The 22,080-nt window shown below is 43.4% G+C and overlaps 1 protein-coding gene across 6 annotated transcripts in view; it reads right to left on the reverse strand.

Annotated features, from left to right (window-relative positions):
* Window positions 1-465: 465 nt before the first annotated feature.
* The window catches only part of App (amyloid beta precursor protein), a 223,101-nt gene continuing 201,486 nt past the window's right edge, over window positions 466-22,080 (reverse strand). For 3 of the 6 annotated variants that reach the window (XM_075959214.1, XM_075959223.1, XM_075959206.1), the window contains 4 exons: window positions 16,006-16,059; window positions 12,282-12,382; window positions 9,343-9,489; window positions 466-1,441 (listed from right to left, as the gene is read on the reverse strand). In XM_075959214.1, the coding sequence (XP_075815329.1) occupies window positions 1,340-1,441; window positions 9,343-9,489; window positions 12,282-12,382; window positions 16,006-16,059 (404 nt within the window). In that variant the 3' untranslated portion in view covers window positions 466-1,339. The remainder of the gene's footprint in view (window positions 1,442-9,342; window positions 9,490-12,281; window positions 12,383-16,005; window positions 16,060-22,080) is intronic. The other 3 variants (XM_075959211.1, XM_075959217.1, XM_075959196.1) reach the window with 1 other exon arrangement.

The raw sequence follows: 22,080 nt of genomic DNA on the forward strand, positions 1-22,080 counted from the left end.
TGAAGACATCTCTTCCTCAGGCTGCTGCCACTATGCTCCCCCAGTCAGGATGGACTCTTTTCTCCTGGACCCACAATAAACCCTTTCTCCCATTAGTAGCTTTTGTCCCAGCAACAGAAGATGACTAATACAGTGGGGTACCATGTCAAGAAAGTCAAGGAATAAAACAAGCCCTCTTTCCTGTATTAAGGCCACAGAACCACACCGGTACGATGGTGCCCCTCTGACAACATATTTAGTTTCATGAAAACACCATTTTAAACAAATTGTAGAATGCTTAGAGGCGCTGTCTCGGTGGCCTCTCTACTTCCTCCTTCTCTTCTTGGTGTGCACTGTCTCGTAGCACTGTTGAAGTGTTTCAGACTGGAAATACAATGGAGCCAGCCTCGTTCTCTCACACCCCACGGTACTTTCACTACTCAATGTCCACAATCACCGTTATATATAAAAAAAGAGAGTCTTGCCTGGAGTTATTTTCTTTAATTTATTTATGTAATACAGTGTAGAAAGCTATCATGGCATAAGCAATGGTTCTGTACAATCATCCTGCAGAAAATTAGTTTTGGAGAATTCTTGGTAATTTGAGACCAGCAGAAGACTCCCTCCCCCCAACCCGTAAAAGTGCTTACGATGAACAGGGATTTTTTTTTATTTTTTATCAAAGATCCAAAGATACATGGACAAAAAAAAAGTTCAAATTCTCAATGCCTAATGTGTGCACATGAAACAGGCACAAAGAAATCAATGTGGATCCTCGCATCCTATGCCACAAAGAGAGCAGAAGCAGCAATCTGTACAGTAAAATGCAATCATGGAAAAAAAAATTTTCTAAAATCATTTGGAATACTTAAAAATGTTTAAAATGCATAGTGACCAGGAAAAGAATGCTTAGACAAGAGAAGCAGCTAAACGCCCACGCTCACACAAAGCATCCCCCATCGATTTTTAAAGCGTATTTCAAGTAGGAGTTAATTGGGTCACAAACCACAAGAATAATATACAACGGGCTAAGGGGCTATGTGTCTGATAAATAATCAGGAGAGAATCTATTCATGCACTAGTTTGATACAGCTAATTTTTTTTTACAGTACACAAAACCCATTAATAATGTAGTGTAGAGACCAGAATGTAAAGAGAGAAAGAGAATACATTACTGATTTGTATATTAATTCAAGTTCAGGCATCTACTCGTGCTACAGCACGGCTGTCAAAAGGCAATGATGAGTAAAGAAAACAGAAGGGCTTGTTTCTTCCCACGTTATTTTATAAATGAACACCGATGGGTAGTGAAGCAATGGTTTTGCTGTCCAAGTTCAGAGGCTGCTGCTGTGGCGGTGGTCTAGTTCTGCATCTGCTCAAAGAACTTGTAGGTTGGATTCTCGTATCCATTCTGCTGCATTTTGGAGAGGTGGCGCTCCTCCGGGGTCACCGCGGCGTCAACCTAGAAAGCAAGTACGAGACTCGAGTTTACAATACACCAACACTTTAAGGGAGCGCGGCAATACCCTCGTTCTCCCTCAACTTCTGACCCCATATGGCCGAGTCAAAGGCTTATGCCGATGCTGCATCTAGCCGCTAGGTGGTGCTGATAAGCTTGACGCGAGTTTGCGCAGGGACCCCTGGCTGAAACAAATAGCGAACACTGAAGACAAGGGCTGGTGAGCTAGAAGCAGTATCACACGGAGGGCACTGGTTGTGGCACTTAGTTCCGTGCAGAATAGAATACTCAGCTCTCTGTGGTTCCGAGTATCTTCTGACTTTCAATATGAGTTTATATCTGTAGAAATGTTAGAGAGTTCTGAGAACCTACTAATTAAAGTGATAACATATGCATAAAAGGGGGTATCACCTGACATGAAAAAGGAAATCCATGTAGAGAAATGCTGACTTACATATTATATATAACACACATATTTTATATATGTCTTGTTAACATACTTACACGTATATAATTTGCAATGCTGGAGGTCAGATTTAGGGCCAGAGCTGCACGCATGGACACACACAGACACACACACATACTCCCCACACCCCTGAATCCTAAGATGCGTAGGAACTACAGCCAGCTAAACCATCACAGGGATTCTGTTAGTTATTACCTTGGGGTTCATCTGTAAGATAGGTCAGCATTATAAACATGCTTTCCCTCAGCCATTGTCTCTCAGAGCCACGCAGGCTGACAGTCTCTGCAGACCGTGCAGGGCACTTTATCTTTTTATGGTAGCTAATGGCTGTTCTTGTTTCCATACTGCACTGCTTCTCCCCGTGAGGAGAAGGGGAGGTGCTTGCTTAAGTCTGCTGAATTAAAAGGAGCCCAGCCTCTGTGAAGCCACTGGGCAATGAAGAGAATTTGTTCAGATGCACACAGAATAAAGCATGTTTTACCCAGAAAAGTTAAGGCATCTTCTAGGGGCCGTATTTCAAAGGGATCTTTCTTATTCTGTCCAAGACTGAATTGACCTTGCAACCTCAGGTGGATCCCATTTCTCATTGCTGAGCATTGCCAAGTGACATCTGGCAATTTACCCAGTGTTTTTTTCTCCGATACTGCCAGTGTGTCTCACTGCAGGGGAAACAAAGTCAGAGAGCACGTGGTGTCAATGCTGAGCTACCAGGTGTGTGTGGATGGACCTACATAGATGGGTCGTGACTGATGTGGGATTCCCCTCTGTATGCTGTGAATACCATAGGTGAATAAAGAAGCTGCCTTGGCCTGACAGGGCAAAAGAATAGAGGTAGGCAAGGAGAAAGAGGGTGGAGTCAGAGAGAAGCCATGTAGCCCCACCAGAGATAGATGCTGGAATTTTAGCCAGTAAGCCACAGCCACGTGGAGATACACAGATTAATGGAGATGGGTTAAATTAATATGTAAGAGGTAGCCAATAAGAAGCTAGAGCTAATGGGACAAGCAGTGTTTTAATTAATACAGTTTCTATGTGATTATTTTGGGGCTAAGCGTCCGGGAACTAACTAGTGGCCGTACTCCAACTCATGACTATGGATGGACCTACATAGATAGGTCATGACTAGCCCCACCTAAGATACATCTCAGATGGAGAGCCTCATAGACATTAAATCCTTCATAGCCACTATGAGATCCCATCTCACAGAACCAGTGACTTCTTTTAGCCTGGGCATGAGACAGACTTCATGACACATAAGCAGTGGGAATAGGAACTTCCAAGCTCTCCTGCACAGGCAGCTCCTTCTGCTTATTGTCCCCGACTTCTTTTCAGATGGGAGCTGCTCCCTTCTTCCCTCCCGTGAGAGCAGCCTGCACCCTTGTCCCTAGGTTATTCCAGGGATCTGGGTGTTTCCTCCTAGAACAGGTGCTGCTACCTTAGAGCCAGCACTCAAAGACAACACTGCTCAAATGGATGCCTAGCATCACTGCCCTTGGGGACTAACACACAAGTGTGTTCTCCCATCTCTTCCAGTTTCCTGCGGTCTGCACTGTTGTCAACAAATGAGGTCACCTTGATTTAATTGGCAATTGTGTAATTGGCCACAGGCTTGCTAGTTCAAATGTCTTCTCCCTACAGATTAACTCCCAAAGTGGGGCATTCAGTCACTCTTGAAGTCTGCCTGGTAGGGACCAGCCTGTCTGCCATCATGTGTCATTTTAATTTGGGCATCCCCCCACCCTTTGTATTACCCCATAATTGAGATTCCTAATAAGGGAATTAAAAATAAATCTTCCTTTGGAGATTAAGCACGAAGCTGCTGTTTCTCAGTACAGAGAAACGCACACAACAGCTGGGTGTTAGAATATATACCTCGAGGAGGAGCTGCAGCCCTCACACTGCCTGTCGACAGTAATTTGCATTTTCCAAGAACTGCGGAACACCTGCCCGTTTAATACAGTTATTTAGTTTCCTCTCTTCAAACTCCAGAGCAAATGCTCAAGGGAACCCCGCCAGAGACCCAGGGCTCAGGCCTGGCATCTCAATTCCCTCTTTTTTCTTGGTTTGTTTTATGTATTAATCCTTGATGCCCCTTGCTGTTGGGAAGCAGAAGTGTTCAGGATTCCTGCTATGGGGCAGCTTGGCTCTCAGTGTTTACAGTGCTCTGAGCGTCCGAAGGAATTGCTCTTACAAACGGCACCCGAGGAGAGGAGTCTAAATGGTATCTTTTAATCCCCAGTCCTCTTGAATGCTGGAAGCGAATAGTCATGTCTGCAGGGAAATCTCCAGCTAAACAGAGCAGGGGTGAACCTTCCTCATAGCAAGGGTCCTTAATCCCTTCCTCACTGGCAAAGCTACCACAGGCACCGTGCCAATCCCTTTATCACCAGATATGGCGTGGACATCCTAATACTGTTTCCGTCAATCAACACTGAGCTGAGGCAGCTGGAGTTGGTGGTAGAGTTCTAGAAGGAACGATACCACAGCATGAGACGGGGGAAGGAATCTCCTCTTTCAGGGAAGGAATATCTCCTTGTTGGAGAAGAAAATATGGGCATCACACTAATGAACATTCTCTCCCTGGATGTCTGGACTAAACAAGAGAGGGACTGATCAGCAGTGAGCCTGGCTTTAGGTATAGGATTCTGTCGTTTGGACAGCACGTGGCTTCAATGGTCACTGGCGATGATGACGCTGTAAAGCTGAGCCTATCCAGCACAAACACCTTGAAGAAGCAGAATCAACGTGCTGAAGACTGAACCCAGTGCATGCCAGGCAAGCACTGCATCACTGGACCTAAATCCCTCCCCCCCCCGACATTCCCCAAGAGGACACTTAGACTATTTTTATTATTTTTGCTTGTCTGTTTTTCGAGACAGGGTTTCTCTGTGTAACAGCTCTGGCTGTCTCAGAACTTGCTTTGTAGCCCAGGCTGGCCTTGAACTCACAGAGATCCGCTTGCCTCTGCCTCCTGAGTCCTGGGAGGTGTGCGCCAACGCCGCCGCCTGGCTGAGGACTCTTCCGCTCTTGCCAGGCCACTTTCCTACTCTTTCCACGCCTTCCCGTGCTGACTTTCTGTCCAATCCTGAGCGTGTTCATTTTTGTAATTATGGTTCCGTCCCTATCTAGGTAGCTTAGTTACAGTCATAGTATTTCTGCAGGTGGGCTCAGGACCTCCTTGCTTAGTTCTTTAAAATCACCTTGGATGTTTTCTTTTGCCCTTCCAGTTCCTCCTCTTGCTGCTGCCTGGAAGCCATCTGTAAACCAGAAGTTTGCTTCTCATTTAACCCCAAGTCTCTCTGAGTGATCTGACTCCCCAGGTTGGTGGCTGCCCTTGCACCCATGTTCCCAGGAAGAAAGGACCTCCAAGGTCACGCTTCTATGATGTCACCAGTTTGACAACACAATCCTCAGGAGAAAGGTCATTTGGCATGATTCCGTGAAAAGTTAAATAAACAACTTTTCTTATTTGGGTCATTGAGGAAATGACTGGGGGTATGGGAGCAGGGAGGTGCAGTGTCTTCCTCGGAGCCGGGACCGGCAGAGTTTCTTTACATTCTACAATAAAGAGACAGTGTGGCTTCATGTTATTTGAGCTGAAATTTCTCTCTGGGGGTACTGAAGATCGATGGTCCATACGTACATTTCCAACATCGCTGACAATGAACCTCAGTGCAGAGATGGGTAACGGGGGTGGCATGAGGATGTTCTGCCACCAGTAGCAGACTGAATCTCAGGCCTGTTTAGGAAGCATTACACTCAAGGGCCATGACGTCATGACTAGTGCCAGTTACCACATCAGGAGACATACCTGGTAGAATGAATCTCCGGCGTCACGCTAAGCAAATCATTAAGTCAATATTTATTTCCTACTTTGTAATAAACTAAAACCAACTGCTCATTTCTGATGACTATCTACTGTGTCAATAAAAGGCACTAGGCTTGTTTGCATGTCCGCTCTCCCGCCATGATTTTCCTGGGCTTGTTACCTCTGTGACCCAGGGGAGTCTCTCATTAAAAGAACAGAGCTGCTTTGGAAGCACATGCTCCCATCATGCCCTGGTGGTGTGAAATACAATGGTGATGTCTCGAGTTATCAGGACACTGGATCCACTCATTACTCTGTTTTGTTCTTACTGAGGCAGGTCTACTCATCCGCGAAGGAAATTAACCAGCGCTAGGAATAAAGCTATTTCCACATAGAGGGTTGCTTACATACACAGGAGGTTGGCTCCAAAGCCAAAGATGAAGGATGAAGTTCCTTACCTAATAAAGCCTGGCATTTGCATATAACCTACACACATTCTCCTGTATTCTTTAAGTGCCCCCAGATGACTATGACTTATAATTCCAAATACTATCTAAATGCAAATAGTTGCTGCAGTGATTATTTAGTGAATGAGCTATTCACATTTAGATGCATTGTTTTCCCAAAATAATTTTGCTCTGCAGTTGGCTCGACCCCTGGCTGTGTACACACGGTTACTGAGTGTGAACAGCGCCCGTAAGTTAGGCAGGGGAGGATCACAAACATGCAGTGCACACTCTAGGCACTAGCAAAGGGGCCTTGAGTGTGAAACCCAGGCAGTGTGTCTCACTACTGGTATCCCAGGCTGAACAGCAACTCTTGGTGGCCTGTTCCTACCATTTCAGCTAAATGACACCTCCCCAAGGGCAACGGATAGGGGCAACAGAACAAGCAAGTTCTATTTCAACCCTCTGGCCAAATGCAGACGCAAAACCAGAGCTGGACAAAAACATAGGCTCTAAAAGGGAAAGGGAGTTTTCAGACTCTCCTCAGCATCCTTCTCTAGGACAAAAAGACTCTAGAGGGAATCAAGAGAAAATTCAGGCCATTTCTACGTATCCAAGAAGACACCATTTGGACACACTGAACAGCAATCTTCCCCTGGGATGCCCCAGCTCAGAGAATGATTTCCGGTTCCTTAGAATCTGATCAGCATGTCAACCTCTTTCCTATGTCATTCTGAAGAGCCATCTATTGCTAACTGACAAAAAGAAACACTTGGCCCAGGCTGCAGGAAGGGTGCTTAGAGACTTGGTTTTCCTGGTGGGGAGAGGTATCATTTCTGCAACTCAAGGCCTGCTCAGAAAGCAACTCAAAGGAAGCAGCATTAGTACTATGTGTTAGCGCTGAAGCCTGTGGGGGATTTTCATCTATCAGCAGGAACAGAGTTCTGGTGGAAGCATCGCTTTTTTTGTGCAGCTTTCCTGGGCATCATTGTGTCCTTATCAAAGTCTTCAGATTGTAGCTGCATTAGAAGATAGGATGCCAAAGCTGAAAGCAGCAACTACAAAGCCGTGAGGGTGGACTGTAGCCCAGTTATGACTGGTACCTTAGAGGACGGGATCAGGACACAGTAAGAGCTGTGGGAAACCATGTGAGGACCTTAGCAAGACAGATATTTAGGACAGATATTTAGAAAGCAAGGATGGAGGCATCTGATGAAACCAATGCTGCCGACCCTGAGATCACAGACTTGTAAGTTCTATCACTGGCAGAAAAAGGCACTTTTGTTGTGTAATCCACTCAGTCTGTGGTACTCTCTATGGCAGCCATAGCAAGTGGAGAGAGGCTCTAGCTGCGGCATCAAGATGGGCATTTGACAGACATGTTTCAGACAGGAAGTCCCACCCTGGACAGAGTCACCAATTTAAGACCATCTAAACAGAATTCTATTAATGAAATTCATAGGAGTTTTTGAATCATTCACATATGCCAATAGGGGACTGAAGTTAAAATAAAAACAGATTTCTAGAAACAGGAGAAAGATGTATCAGAAATAATGTTTGTCAGTGTTTGAAGGACAAACTTAGGTTTACTATAGAAAGAGCAAAATCCCAAATTTGGCTATCTGAGCATGTGTGTGTGTACACGTTCTGTGTACATACATGTGCAAAGGCCAAAGGTTGAGGTCAGGTGTCTTCCTCAATGCTCTCCACTTTGTTTTTTGACACAGGGCCTCTCCCTGAACCTGGAGCTTGACGATTCCAGCAACCTCTCAGGTTCACCTTTCTCTCTTCCCCCAGTGCTGGCATCATACGCATTCACTGCTGTGTCTTTTATGGAGGGGGTATTATAGATTCACTCTCAGGTCCTTACGCTTGTGAGGCAAACACTCTACTGCCTGAGTATGCCTCCAGACCCAGGGTTACCGCTTGTCTTGAAAAACATGCATTTATACTCTAGTTTGTAAAATATTCAGGTCAAAAGACCACAGTTTCCTGGGTCTCACCCAAGACACTGGTCTTTAGTCTGTCCACATCAGCAAAACCAAGAAATTAAAACCTACAACAATCCCATGAGCTTCCCCAGGAACAAGCTGAGGAGATGCTAAAATCTGATGAAAGTGAGAATTCTGGCTCTCCTTCACTGGAGTTTACTAAATGATCCCTACCCTCGGATGATAAAGGATGGCTTGGGGCACTTTCTCTGGGTTTACTGAGATGCTTAACACGGGCCTCCGATAGAAAGCGACACCCATTGTATGGGGGAGCCTGGGCCATACTAAGTTCGGTGCAGTGCCAATCTTTTTATTAGATTTAGTTTTCTCTCATCTACAAAATGACATGGGTTTGGCCAGAGCTCTTTCAGTTCTAGAACACCTACACTATTAACTATCTAAAAGTTACACACACAGTGAGGCCTTAAGAGTTCTCTATCACCACAAGTGTTCCTTAAATTCATAGAAAGATCTCGTTTGTGAATGTGTCCTGCCTTTTGCTCTTTCTTCCCCACATCGGGAGTGGAAGTAGCTGCATTTGAACCCTGCACGTTTTGATGACATAAATCGACTTCTGTACTAAACATCCCTCCTTGGCTGGCCTGTAGGTAGAAAGACTATCTGTCTAGCACATACATTGTGGGGGCCTCGGTATACATCTTTCCTATCTCAGTGTTTCACAGCAATAGTAAGAGTCATTGCTAAACATTAGTAATGGTTAATTAACAAGGTTATTTGTAATAAGCTGGTTCTACTCAAAGACCAGATTACTTAAGGGCCCAAGCAAAACAAACAAAAACCAGGAATGAACATCTAGTTTTTAATATTTTTGTCAAAAAGTAAACACCTACCCTTCTTAATTACCCTTTCTGACTTTTGATATTGTTTTTGTTATTTAAGGAAAAACGTACTTTTTTCTCCTTAAAGTTGAGCATTATAATTACTCTTGTTTTGGTCAATTTCATTATAAATTATAAGTTAAAGTAACAACATAAACTGTTAGTGAGTGTTCATTAAATTCATAGTAACCTGGAATGGATGAAAACCACAGTAAGACATAGCTGGAACCTGAGCACCATGGAGGAATACTGTTTTTCTCTCAGGTGGTGCCTAGGCCAGTGTTCAGGATGCTTCCTTGCCTGTACGTCCTTCCTTTGACTCATCCTTGCCAACAACCCTTCAGGTCTACCTACCTCCACCACGCCATGATGGATGGATGTGTACTGTTTCTTCTTCAGCATCACCAAGGTGATGACAATCACTGTTGCTATGACAACGCCGCCCACCATGAGTCCAATGATGGCACCTTTGTTTGAACCCACATCTTCTGCAAAGAACACCTTGAAAACAAGCCAAGGAAAAGAACTGTAAGTGGAGGGGAAACGGGAAGGAGTAAAGTTTCAGCAGACCCTCTGCCGTGAAGCAGCGGGTCCCTACCAATGAGCAAAGCATCGCTTCCCAGGTTCTGAGAAGTCAATTTCTCCTGCACGTCTCAAAACAGACGTCTGCAGGGATCTGAAATTCTTTGACAGCTGAGCGTCTGGTAAAAACCACAGAGGTGCCCACCATAGTTCTGGACACAGGTGAGCACTTTCCTGCCCTTAGCTAGTTTTCAAACCTGTATGTTCTCTATATAAATACCCCGAAACACAGGAGGTGATCAGAAGGACAAGGACAGCCCAGCTGCCTACTTCATAGTGCAATAACTCAGTCACATTCAGTTAGCCATGAAATGGACTCTGTGCTTTCAATGTGCAATGTTTCCAAAGAGAAGCAATAGGCAAAGAGGATCTCAGAGTTACAAACAGCCCATACTGTATTATGTTGTCTCTAGAAACCGAAATTGACTGCTTTACTCTGGTCATTTATATTAAACACAAGAAGAATTCTGACACTATCACAAAGAAGAAATTTATTCACTGTGATAAATCCTCATATATATATATGTATATATATATATGTGTGTGTATGTATGTATTCTCTATGCTCCTTACAAAAGCAAACCATTATTTTTTCAGCTTTGTCTACTTAGGTGGAATAACAGATACAGACCTCACTTTAATCATCTTGTTATATAAGAGATGATCTTATGGTAGATAAAAAAAGCGATGGGGAGGGGGGAGGACTATTCCTAACCATACACCACACTCATTATGTAAGTCAGTGAAAACAGCTCCCTAAATAATCCTTTCACCGCGGCTTCAAGACAGGCGAATGACCGATTTTCACCGCTAAATCTATCACGGTGGCAATCTGCAAAGATGAAGTAAATGAGAGCAGATAAAAAATTTCTAAGAGGATGTTACTCACGGTGCATCTGCAACAAAATTAGAAGTGGTTCATAATTAGTCCCCTTGCTAGCCAAATATGCTAGCTCAACATATTTATTAAAGGAAATCATTAATTAGCTAATGATACTACAGTGAAATAATCAGGAATAAATGTGAGTCTGGACATATCCCTATGTCTTTAAGGAAATACTGTAATTCTGTAATATTCACTGCACTAATTACAGCGCATTATCTTATCAGCTAGCACAGTAGAGGGAGCTGATGCCCCTAATTGCTGCCGCTGCCATTAGTCACTGTCGCATTACAAGGAGTTCATGTAATTACTCAGAAGGGCGTCCATGACATCGGCTCAGGAAAGCGCGACTCTGCATTCATCTTCAGCTCTCTGCTCCAGCGCCCAGTCCTTCAGCAGTTCCCCCAGTTTTGTTTTTAAACCTTCCAGCTCCAGCCACATCAGGAGCGCCCCTGATTTCACAATACCCGACACAGCAATAAACTTGCCAGGGAAAACTACGCTATGGATGGCTAAAGCGTAGTTTTCTTCTGGAAAAAAAATTAATGCAAATCTGAATCCCAAGCCAGCTTTGGATTTGCTACAATAATTCAGAGATGAGAAGCCAAACAATAAAGGCTTTTTCTTTCGGAATTTCATACTAGGATCAATACACTTTATTTATAACCACTGGAAAGGCATCAGACTGCAGGCACACTTACTCCAGGAACAGCAGCGCTGGAGTACATATCAAGCATCATTCTGCAAACATTTTATTGCCATATTTTGCTTCATCACCGAATGCATGAAAGAATTTTCTTCTTTACATTAGCCCTTTATTATGATAACTGATAACAGGAGAGGAACTCTAACAATCTGGGACTTGGGGCACTTGGAGTGCAGGGAAATTATATAATTCCTGTGTGCCTATGAAGAAGACACTTGCTTTTCTATGCATCCCAGTTCTAACATTAGGAAGAAAAATGCCATTGTCTTAAAAGAAACCACTATCTATCTTCTTTGCCCAAGGTTTTTGATGATGGCACTAATGGGAAGATGAAGAGTCAGGGACACCTCCTGCCTCCACCCACCCTAACAGGGTCCCCACTCCTTCCCCTTCTGAGACAAATGAAGTCCTGGGAGGTGGGAGGAATGGATGGGTTGGACAGATGACTGAAAAGCTCTACTTGCAGATGGGAAGTTAAGCAAACAGCGTAAAAAAAAGTCCAAAGACACACGTACTGATTGTGTGTTTGCGACTCTGATTCTTCAAATAAAACTATGATAGATGGGGAATAGTTATGACCAGAAGGGTTTCAGAAATCTGGATTCTGTAATTTCTGTATTTATGTAAGGAGATGATCTGATCTGGAGATCAGAACCAAAGCTAAACAAAATTCATTTATGTGTGCTACGCATAGTTTACATCTAGCCTAAATAGAGTTTTAGCGACTACTTTTCAAAAGCTCACGGTGTCAAGTTTCTTGTTTGTGGTATCCTACCAAGGGTCGGGAAGTAAGTTCTAGAGCGTTCATTTTTGGATATTTGGATTAGATGTGTTCAGCCTGGGAAACCTATTTGCCTAGAAAGTGTAGTGCACGGATATCGGCTGACGTGGCTGAGGCACTGAAGTCCGTGGCACTTTTAACTGCCCGCTGGACTCAACTGCTTCTGGTCAGAAAGAACGGCACACAGAGCTCCATTTACTTCTCTTCAGAACTTTGTGATGATCTAGGCAAACATTTTGGTTTTAGTTTTCCCTCCCAGGTTTGGCAGAGGATGAGCCAAGTGTTCCCATGCCACTTAGGCAGACACATAGTTGTGGAGAGAGGGAAATCATTTTGCATACCAGTTTTTGATGACGAACTTCAAATCCTGAATCGTGTCCGAACTCTGCATCCATCTTCACTTCAGAGATTTCTTCCGTTTTGATATTTGTCAGCCCAGAACCTACATGAAACACAGAGTATGTTGGATAATCAATTAGCAACACAACGAGACAAAGACTGCCAAAATTTTCTTTCTAGGGCAGAACATTTAGAAAAATAGATTAAGGAACTTCTTCAAGAAAAATGACATCCTAGACTTAAACCATTAACCACTGCCTATAAAGCAAAATGTCTAAAGAAAGTTGAAAACAATACTCCCACGGCCAAACACATGCTGTAATTCTAAAGGGGAGGGAAGGAAGGAAGGAAACTCGGTGCTGGCTGGGACGTTGGGTTAAATTTGTACCTGAGAAATGTTGACTTGGTTTTAGTGGCCTATGGTTCATTATGTGTGCATTTTCTATGGGCTGTCATTACCTCAGAGGGAAAAAAAAAACCAATGCAAAGCTTTGAAAAACCATTAATGACCTGGGAGAACAAAATGGTTACTGTGGAGTTTTGTTCTAATTACAGATAAATTATGTTCACATGTCTATGCACAGCAAACAGTGCCAGTCACAAAATCCGTTGACCTAAGCATCCTAGCTCTCAAGTTTTACACACCACATGGAATTGCCTCCTCTAAGCAGGAGCGTACAATGTATAAAATGCTTCTTAATTCTTCCTTCTCTACACATGGATGTACGTACAATTCTTGGACCAACTATTACAGTATGCCATGATTCAAATAATAATTTGAGGCTTAAAACTAAAATGTAAATATGTTTTAGAAGTTAAAGAGAAAAGATGTTTTATTTCTGTTTCGCATGTATAGATTTCAGAAGACGTTCTACACACTTAGGAGTACCATTACATGTTTAGCACATATATAATTTGGAAGACGTTCTACACACTTAGGAGTGCCATTACAAGGAGATTAACAAAATGATAGAATGAAGAAATAAATCAATAGGAAAATATCTCTTGAGGGTCATAAAACTGGATTGTTAGGCCTGGAGAAGGTTGGAGATAGGGTGTAATGGAAGGGTAGCTTAATAAATCAAGTGAAGAGCCCGCTAATGTGTTTTCTTATCTCTTTCAGAGTCTGCTTTCCCTGGAAACATTCCAGAAGGAGTTAAGTAGCTGTGATAGTCACTATGTCCAGAAATCAGCGTCACTATTGTTGTGACTTGTGGGTAACACTATATTCTAAAAGTTACAACATGCTGGCTTTTCAGATGTGAAAGGAAAGAAACCAGCCTCTTCGTCATGATGATGTAACAAAGAGGGGTGAGGGTGGGGAGCAGTAAGCCAAAAACTCACAGCTTTGCTTTGTTTTGGAGCGACAAGAATGATTGTTCAAAAGCAAAGGCACAGGGTAATTCTGGGAAGGGTATCTAAGTCTGGAAAGAAGCAACTTGGTACAGTAGAGTCAAATGTGTGGTGGTTTCATAAAGTGTGGCTATAGCATTATCAAAACATATCAGCAACACAGGGAGATAGTAACCCAATATAAATAACATAGGGAGGTATTAATCCAGTGTAGACAACATATGGAGTTATTAATGCAATGTAGGCATCATAAGAATGGATTACAAGGGATCTAAATACTTGGCAGACTCATTACGAGCACAAAGTACAGCCTGCATAGCTCCTCAGACCTTTCAAGCCAGTACCATGTTCATAAACATGGCTTAGCAGATTCTTCCTCATGTCCAGTGAATACATTCTTTCTCTTTGGTGGCTATCTTCTGAAGGATTTTCCCCCTTTTTACCCCACGTGTTTTAAATCTTACACCCCCCTTTCTGGAAAGCTCCTTTCCAGGGAGTTCACTGGTAACACACCCTCATGTGGTCCTTGCTGCTCTCATCACAAACATCTTTGTGTGTCCTCATGTATCTCTCCCTGTCTTCTGTCATCCCATCTTCCTAAATATGCAAAGTGTGTTTTTCCATTATTTCAGGCTCCCGGGAGTAGGGACCTTATCATTTACTCCTTCTGAGTTGCCACAGAATTTACTACATTGATCTCTTTTGGACTAATACTGCTACTGCAGCAGGGACGACTTTAGCTTTCCCTGGCCTGTAGGATGTCATTAGCTCTTCTCTCAAAACAGATTACCTTTGCCTGCCAGGGTATGAAAGTGTCTTTTACAACTTAGATTAAAGTAAATAAAGTGAAAAATTAATTGGCTGGTGGCGTGAGTGGGTGCCCGATTATTTTGACAATAACAAATATATCCTTATACAATATAGGAATTTGGTAAAATCAGTCTCAATATTACATTTTATGTTTATAGATGAAAAATACGTTATCATTTAAAAATAAAATGAGTAGTGCCATTTAAAAAAGCCTTGGGGATAAGACCAGCTTAAGCTAGTTTTAGTTGTGGCAAAAATTGTTCTGGCCCCGGCCTTGGGCTTCACCAGCTGGCAGAGCGGAATGGGAATGCCAACTGCTGGCTCCCTGGAAATTAACTCACTGACACTAGCACTAAGGAGGATGTCAGGAGAGCCCAAACAGTGGACAGCTAGCTGTAATTCAAGGTGCCTTTAACAGCACTCAGACCAGAGGTTCATCAGATCAGTGAGCTCAGCTGTCAGTGTGTGACTCCCAGGATGAATCACAGTACGGGTCATGATGATGCCATGAGAAGGACTCTCAAAGTCTACCTATGACTATGGCTGGCCAAGCCAAGGCTAGAGACTTTATTGGCAAGAAGAGGGGCAGAGCCATTTCTGATCTTGCTATGGATATATCTGAACCAGGAAACAAAGACTGACCTCCCTTTACTGATGTTCTCAAGAAAGGTTAACAATGTATTTGACTATTTAATGGTATGTAGGGGTAAACCAAAAGTAAATATGGGAAGGTACGCACTATTTGGAAAAAACAGTCTAGAATATACAGATCTTTCAATTCACCAGCGTTCTCCTTTCTGATTCTCTTTGTTGACCACTATCATGGGGTGAGGCTGTACATGGACTAGATACACGCATGTTCTACATCTCTCGTGGTGTGACATTATTCCTAAAACCAAGCTTAGCCAGAGGCTAAACATATAACAGTGGGTCACAACACATTTCTTTTTCATCTCGGGAGACTGTGTAAAAAGAAGTGTCTATTTTGATAGTGAAGAAATTTGTAATATAAAAAACAATGGGCTCCTATGCAAAATTATGCGTATACATCTGTTGTGCTATTTTAGGCACTGGCTGAGAGTAAGTATATATAATCCACAAAGGACAAAAAGTATTCCTGGATCTGGAGAAATACCAATTATGGCATTTTTAGGAAATGTGTTTGTTTTAGTAACCAACAAGTCTGAGCCCACTCAAGGACCCCCATGAATACTAACCAAGAAAGAGAGGGGATGCCTGTAGCAAGACCTAATTCACCACTGGAAGCTACACCTCCCTGGGCCTCCATCTTGGAAGACATTTATTAAAATCATATCCCCATTTATTAAAAAGAAAGAAATCAAGAGAGAGAACACCATATTTGAAAAGACTTGCTTTGAGTTTCGAAAGGAAAGCTCAGAAGCATAAAAAGTAGATCACGTGGGAACTTGTGAAGTGAAGCTTTAGCAGAAGCAAAGAATTTGAAATCAAGTGCGGTGTCGATAGTTGTTTTAAATTGCATTCTGCAACACGGGCAACCCCGAGAGGCACATTTGCTGAGGTGCTGAGCGGAGAGGCAGGTACCTGGTCGGGTGGTCAGTCCTCGGTCGGCAGCGGGGCGGGCATCGACAGGTTCGACTGGTGCCGGAAGCGAGAGACAGAGAGCAAACAAGACAAATCAAGATGGTTAAAGTCGTGGCTTCTGAACACAGAGCAGGGCAAAAGCGCGTGCAGTAACCAAGGTGTGAAGGAGCAGCTGGAAAAAGAACCTTCAGGGGTCAATTCCGCGTATGAAGGATGGGAGGGGTACCACTTCAAAAGGCTTAGCGCTGCCAGCGTGCCAATGCGCTTCCTCTGTTTGTTCATAAAAGCACTCCCCAGGACGTGCACCAGCAGCACAGAAGAAGGCTGGGGAGGGTGGAATTTCCTCTGCGCTAGGTTAGAGATAGTTTCCTGGCTTTTGATTAGAAAGAAAATAGATTCTACCCAGCCCAGCAGTAAACATTAAAGATATCTCCTTCTACAACTGTCCAATCTTACCTTCTTTTTCCCAGTTAATTAACTACAAAAGGATTATTTGATGGCCAGAGGAAATGCAAATACGACTTTACCAGGAGAACAACGCCTCACCACGCAATGTGCCATTTAGCGAGGCAAATTCCTTCTTAGGCTGAGGTTAGGAGAGGTAACCCACGGGCTCTCACTGTCTCTCTTTAGAAAGGGCAGGTTTCTTCTGCGCAGATGACATTCAGCTGAGTGTGTGAAATGAGACCATTCCTTTCATATTGGCTGAGAGTCACAATTATTCCTTTGTACGCATCCTGGGACTGAGCCAAAGAAAACAACGGCGGAGGTACAGCAATTCCCTGACCAGGGTTCTGCACCAGCTGGCATTCCCTGGGTGCTGTTCATTGTTAGAAAACACTTCCCTGAGCTGACTCTGGTCTTTGAAGAAACAAGGAAGGGAGAGGGCAGTCAAGTCTCTAGGATTAACAGTGGCTAAAGGGCAGAAGAATTCAAGGGAGGAGGAAGTGCCCTGGGTCAGGATTGGCAAGTGTGAAAAAGAGAGAAATGTGAGCACAGGAGTGGAGGGAAGCCAAGGGGAGGTTCATGAGGCCTTGGGAGCAGCGGTTTCAACTGCTCAGCTTCCAGAGGCTCACAGGCCAAGCAACCAGTGGAGACCACAAACCCAAATCCATCCGGAATGGCCCACGTTGGCAAGAATAGTGGCAGGGAACAGACGGACAGTGAGTTGTCTTCATAATATGAGCAAATCATATCCCTGAGCTCATTAAGAGACTCGTATACATCAAGAGGCGGAAGTGGTTCTGACTTTGCCCATGCAGAGACTGGTGAGGTGGGGGACAGAAAGAAGGGGGAGGGGAGTGATGAAATCCAGGCCCCGCACCGACAAAGCGGGTGACTGGGTAAACAGTCACGAAAGGCTGCTTCCTCTTATGGAAAAATGAAAATTGTAATATCCGTCTTTCTATTGCAGTAAGGACCAATAGCTGTAAAAATCTACTTGGAAAGTTTTCATGCTATAAGACAACGTTTATTGAATGTCTGGTTATTTCAACAGTGACATTTACAGTTTCTCTATAGCTCATTTCCCATCACGAATGTGTACTGTGATTTTACGACCCCTGTAAAATGGAGTTAGCTGAGGGGGACTACTTTTCTATTTCTAACTGTCTTGAGGAGAGGGCTTAATGGCGCAGCAGTTGCTGGTGTGACCCTACACTCACTCTGACAGCCACACCTTAGAAAATGTGCCTTTGACTCAGGGAAATGACTGTGTCTGTGGCATAAAGGCAGGATGCAGAGACGGTGGTCTCATCATAATCAATTACTGTGGCAATGACGAAAATTTATTAGTGTCTATAAAAACCTAAAAGACATTACTCTAAGTGCTATTCATTCAACCTGGGTAAGAACATAATTCTGTTAGTTTTAGGATATCTTTTATGATATGAAAATTGTTTGCTGTCTACTTATTTATTTTTAGTGATTTGAGAATTTTGTTCATACAGAGTGCTTTGATCAACTTCTATTCCTCCTCCATCCCTCTTCCACTAGTCCCTCCCAATTTCAAGTGTTCTTTATTTTTTCCCACCCATGGATTTCACTCAGCACCACTAACATACATACTGATGGAGAGACAGCTACTGAACCTCGGGCCACATCTTTGATGAGAACCGATTGTCTGTGTCTTCTCAGGCATCAGCTGCCAATGTCCTCAGGGGTGGGACACCTCGCTCCATGAAGGGATTTAGTCTGGCCAGATTCTGTGCAGGTTCTTACACACCCTTTCAACTGCTGAGCTCATCTGTGCACCTAGCTGCCCTGCTGTGTCCTGAAAACACTGCTTCCTCATACTCATCCACCCCCTCAGCTCCTTCTTTGCTCCGGGTAAAATAACTAAACGGCCAGGCATCTACTGATCTTGACTATTTTTGTTGAGACAAACACGCTTTTCTGGTAAGCATCTGAAGCAATGACGATAAGGGCATCAAGGACAATGCGAGGAAACCCTTTGAGAACTGTAGGTATTTTTAGTAGCTCAGGGTGTGCCATGCGAAAGAGAGGCGGGGAGAACAGGGGACACATGTCTGAGGGAAGGGAGCAGCAGGAACTATTATAGTATATACTCCCTTATGTATTTATTATTTTGAAGGACGTCGTGCTTAGGTTCATGATGAGCCGTCAGGGCAAAGAATGACAAAGTCTTCCTAACAAGATCCCGATCCCATCAAAAGTCATTTCTTTAGTGTGTTCTAGGCACTTTTCTAAGAGCGTTTCCATGTTACCCCACTCAATGCTCGCCTACTACCTTTAAGCAAGGAATGAAGATGCAAATGATCTCAGACTGGAAAATAGGTAGAGAGGCTCAGAAATGTGAGCCCCGTCACACAGCAGAGCTGCAGAGGAATCTCAAACCTGGTCATTAGGAATATGGGGTAAGTCCTGGCTACCACCCCAAGGGAGTGTGTTTGGACCCTAGCCTAAGGAAAGAGAGGCACTATTGCCATTTGGTGGGAGAGGATCCAGAATACTGAATGCTGTACATAGGGCCATCACAACAGCCCACAATCTACATGGTTTTCTAAGTTCCCACTGGATGTAAGGGGTTTACGATAACGTGAATCCAGAATCCACTCCAGTTTTCTTTATGAATACAGCATTTCTGCAGTTTCTTATGTGTATGGTATGTGCACATTATGAGTGATTAAGGGTGGGCACCTGTGCTTGTCCATCAGAAGCCAGAGCAGGACTTAGCTCATCTTCCTCTAGCACCTTCTGCTTTATTGCCTTGAGACACGGCCTCTTGCTGAGACTGAAGCTTTCAGTTTCATGTAGGCTAGTGACCTCTGGGGATCCACTTGAGTATGTCCCCAGTGCTGGAGTGATACATAGATGCTGCCATGATTGGATTTTTATGAGTGCTGGAGATTCAAACCTAGGACCTCATGTTTGCAGAGCAAGTGTTGCCACCCACTGAGCCATCCCACCCCAGCTCCTGCAGCTCTGAACGGTGTCACTGGGTAAGCAGAGCAAAGATCGTGTTATTTCTATGTGTTATTTGCAACACTGTTTTCCCAGGAAGACCTTGCAGGTTCGTTTTATTTGAAGATGAACCGTTGTGGGCTGGGAGTTAAGGTGGACACATACTTAGTCTGCACGAATCCTGGGTTCACCCCTCAGACTATCAAACAAAACCCAATAAACCAAGAATGCATTAACTGTTGGAAAGACTTTTGAAAATATCTGCTCAAGTGAGGTATTGGGACTCACACTTCAAGACTCGGAGGACATAAGGACTGTTGTCTCCTGGGACATTATGTTAAGCTGGTGCTGCTGCTGACGGAATAGATTGCCTTACATGTGGTGGATGAGCCCTTGCATTGTTAACTACATTCCCAACCTCTCCTGTTTCTGGAGTATGAGATCCTGCTGATAACTATTAGTAGGTTTGTGCATGTGTGTCTGTGAATGTGCACACACATCCACACGCTTGCACACGTGTGGAGGCCAGAGATGAACCCTAGGTGTGACTCCTCAGAAGCCATACACTTTGAATTTTATGACAGGATCCCCTATTGGCCAAGACCTTACCAAGCAGGCTAGGCTGACCTGCCACTATTCCTCAGGGATCAACTTCTCTAAATCTTCTCAGAGCCATCATGTCTAGGGTCCTCATGCTCATAAGGCAAAACTGTTCCCTGACTAAGATATCTCCCCAGCCCCAATAGCAGATCTTTAACAAGAATGCCTGCTTTAGATGAAACCTAGGCAATATAGCACTGAGTGCTGGCTATTCATCTAGATGCACCTAAATAAGGCCTTGCATGACATCTTGGCAATACTCTAGAGTATCTCTCTCTCCCCCTCTGTGTGTGCGTGTGTACAGGTGTACATGTATGACATGTCTACCCGTGCACATTATTTCCTAAGGCTCAGGTCACAGTGTGTGCTATCACCATTAAGGAAAGAGACAATCTAGTGTGCAGTGACCTTATAAAACAAGACTGTACATTTTCATACACACATACACCTCATCAGAGTTTATACACGGGTGACAATGACTTTTAAGGCCCTAAGTGTACCTACTTATATAACACCATGTATATGGAAGTTACCCAGGTCTTCGAAAGTCAAATAACCTATTTTCTTGTTTTGTTAGGATAATGTTAAGAAATGGGAAAGTCAATTACTTATACACGATAAATAAAATTGTTGTCGTATGTGACAGTATCTAGTCTGATTATGGTTATAAGCTCCATATATGGTTATATTTTTGATGTTAAAGAAACGAATTGGGTTGTTATACTGTGAAAAAAATACACAAGGAATTCTACAGCCTGTCTTTTAAAACTGCTTGCTCACCAGGAGCTCCTGTGGCAGAGGCAGGCAGATCTCTATGAGCTCAGGCCAGCCTGGTCTACATAGTGAGTTCCAAGGCAGCCAGAGTTACATACAGAGATCCTGTCTCAAAAACAAACAAAAACCCCAAACCAAAAATCAAAGAAATGAACCAAAATCCAAACAAACAAAACCCCAACTAACTTGCTCAGTGTTTTTACACTGAGGAAAGTCACACGTAAAATCCTGCTGCCTTCTTGGAAAACATTCTTAGTTTCAAGAAATCAAGGTGTTTGTGTGCATGCAATTAGTACTGAATATGGAAAAATGGCAAACTACGAGATGCTGTTTCCGAAACAGGTATTTTTGCCGAAGTTCCTGTGGAAAAGCCACATCACCTAGGTGTGCGAATTCTTTGAGGAAAACTTAACTCCTTGAACTTTGGTACGAAGAAACATTTAGCATAGGTTCCATAATTTTGACAGTTGCCTTGCATTGAAATTGCTTAGCAAGAAACCGTTTGATTCCGAAGCAAGCTTCCTGGTTGTCTATTTCTGCATTTAGTGTAATCTGAACCTTCATGCAAAAATCAGTAGCCAAGGGAGCTTTTCTCAGTGTCTGTTTCAGTATACAGGCCCTGCCAAAGCTCTCTGATGGTCGCAGTGTGTGCCCTTCATTTGATCACCTGTTCATTCTGCCTCTGCCACAGGAGCTCCTGGTGAGCATTCTGATAGCCACAATCAGAGGTCATGGTTTCATGGAAGCAGTAAAATACTTCTCGGTGAGAGCAATTTTTAAAAATCTTTCTTGAGAATTTAAAAATTCTCAAATTCCAGCACATGGGAGGCAGAGGCAGTTGGATTTCTGGGAGTCCAACGCTGTCTCTCTGCCTCTCTCTCACACACAGTGATATGTGGCATATCCTATGTGTTTTTTTAAGTAATTTTATCTTGTGATGCGGTTTCCCTATGTTGCACAGGGTGATCATGGGTAGCTGGTAGATGTGTGTCACTATGTATGTAAATCTACAAAGAGAAAGGGGAGATAAAAATAGGACTATCTGTGCTATCAAATACCAGCTTCATTACTTTGCAGTATTAAAAATTAATAATGCAAAATAATCTTTATGTAATAGATATATTATTTTAATAGATACAAGTAACAACTTAGTGTAGTTATTACTTTTTGTGTATGTGTGTGCATGTATGTGTGCAGGTGGGTGTATAGTTGTGGGCCCACATGTGTGTATGCAGATGGCAAATGTCTGTCTTGATTGCTGTCATTCCAATAAAAAGC

This window comes from Microtus pennsylvanicus, chromosome 1 (genome assembly GCF_037038515.1).
Source record: "Microtus pennsylvanicus isolate mMicPen1 chromosome 1, mMicPen1.hap1, whole genome shotgun sequence".
NCBI lineage: Eukaryota > Metazoa > Chordata > Mammalia > Rodentia > Cricetidae > Microtus > Microtus pennsylvanicus.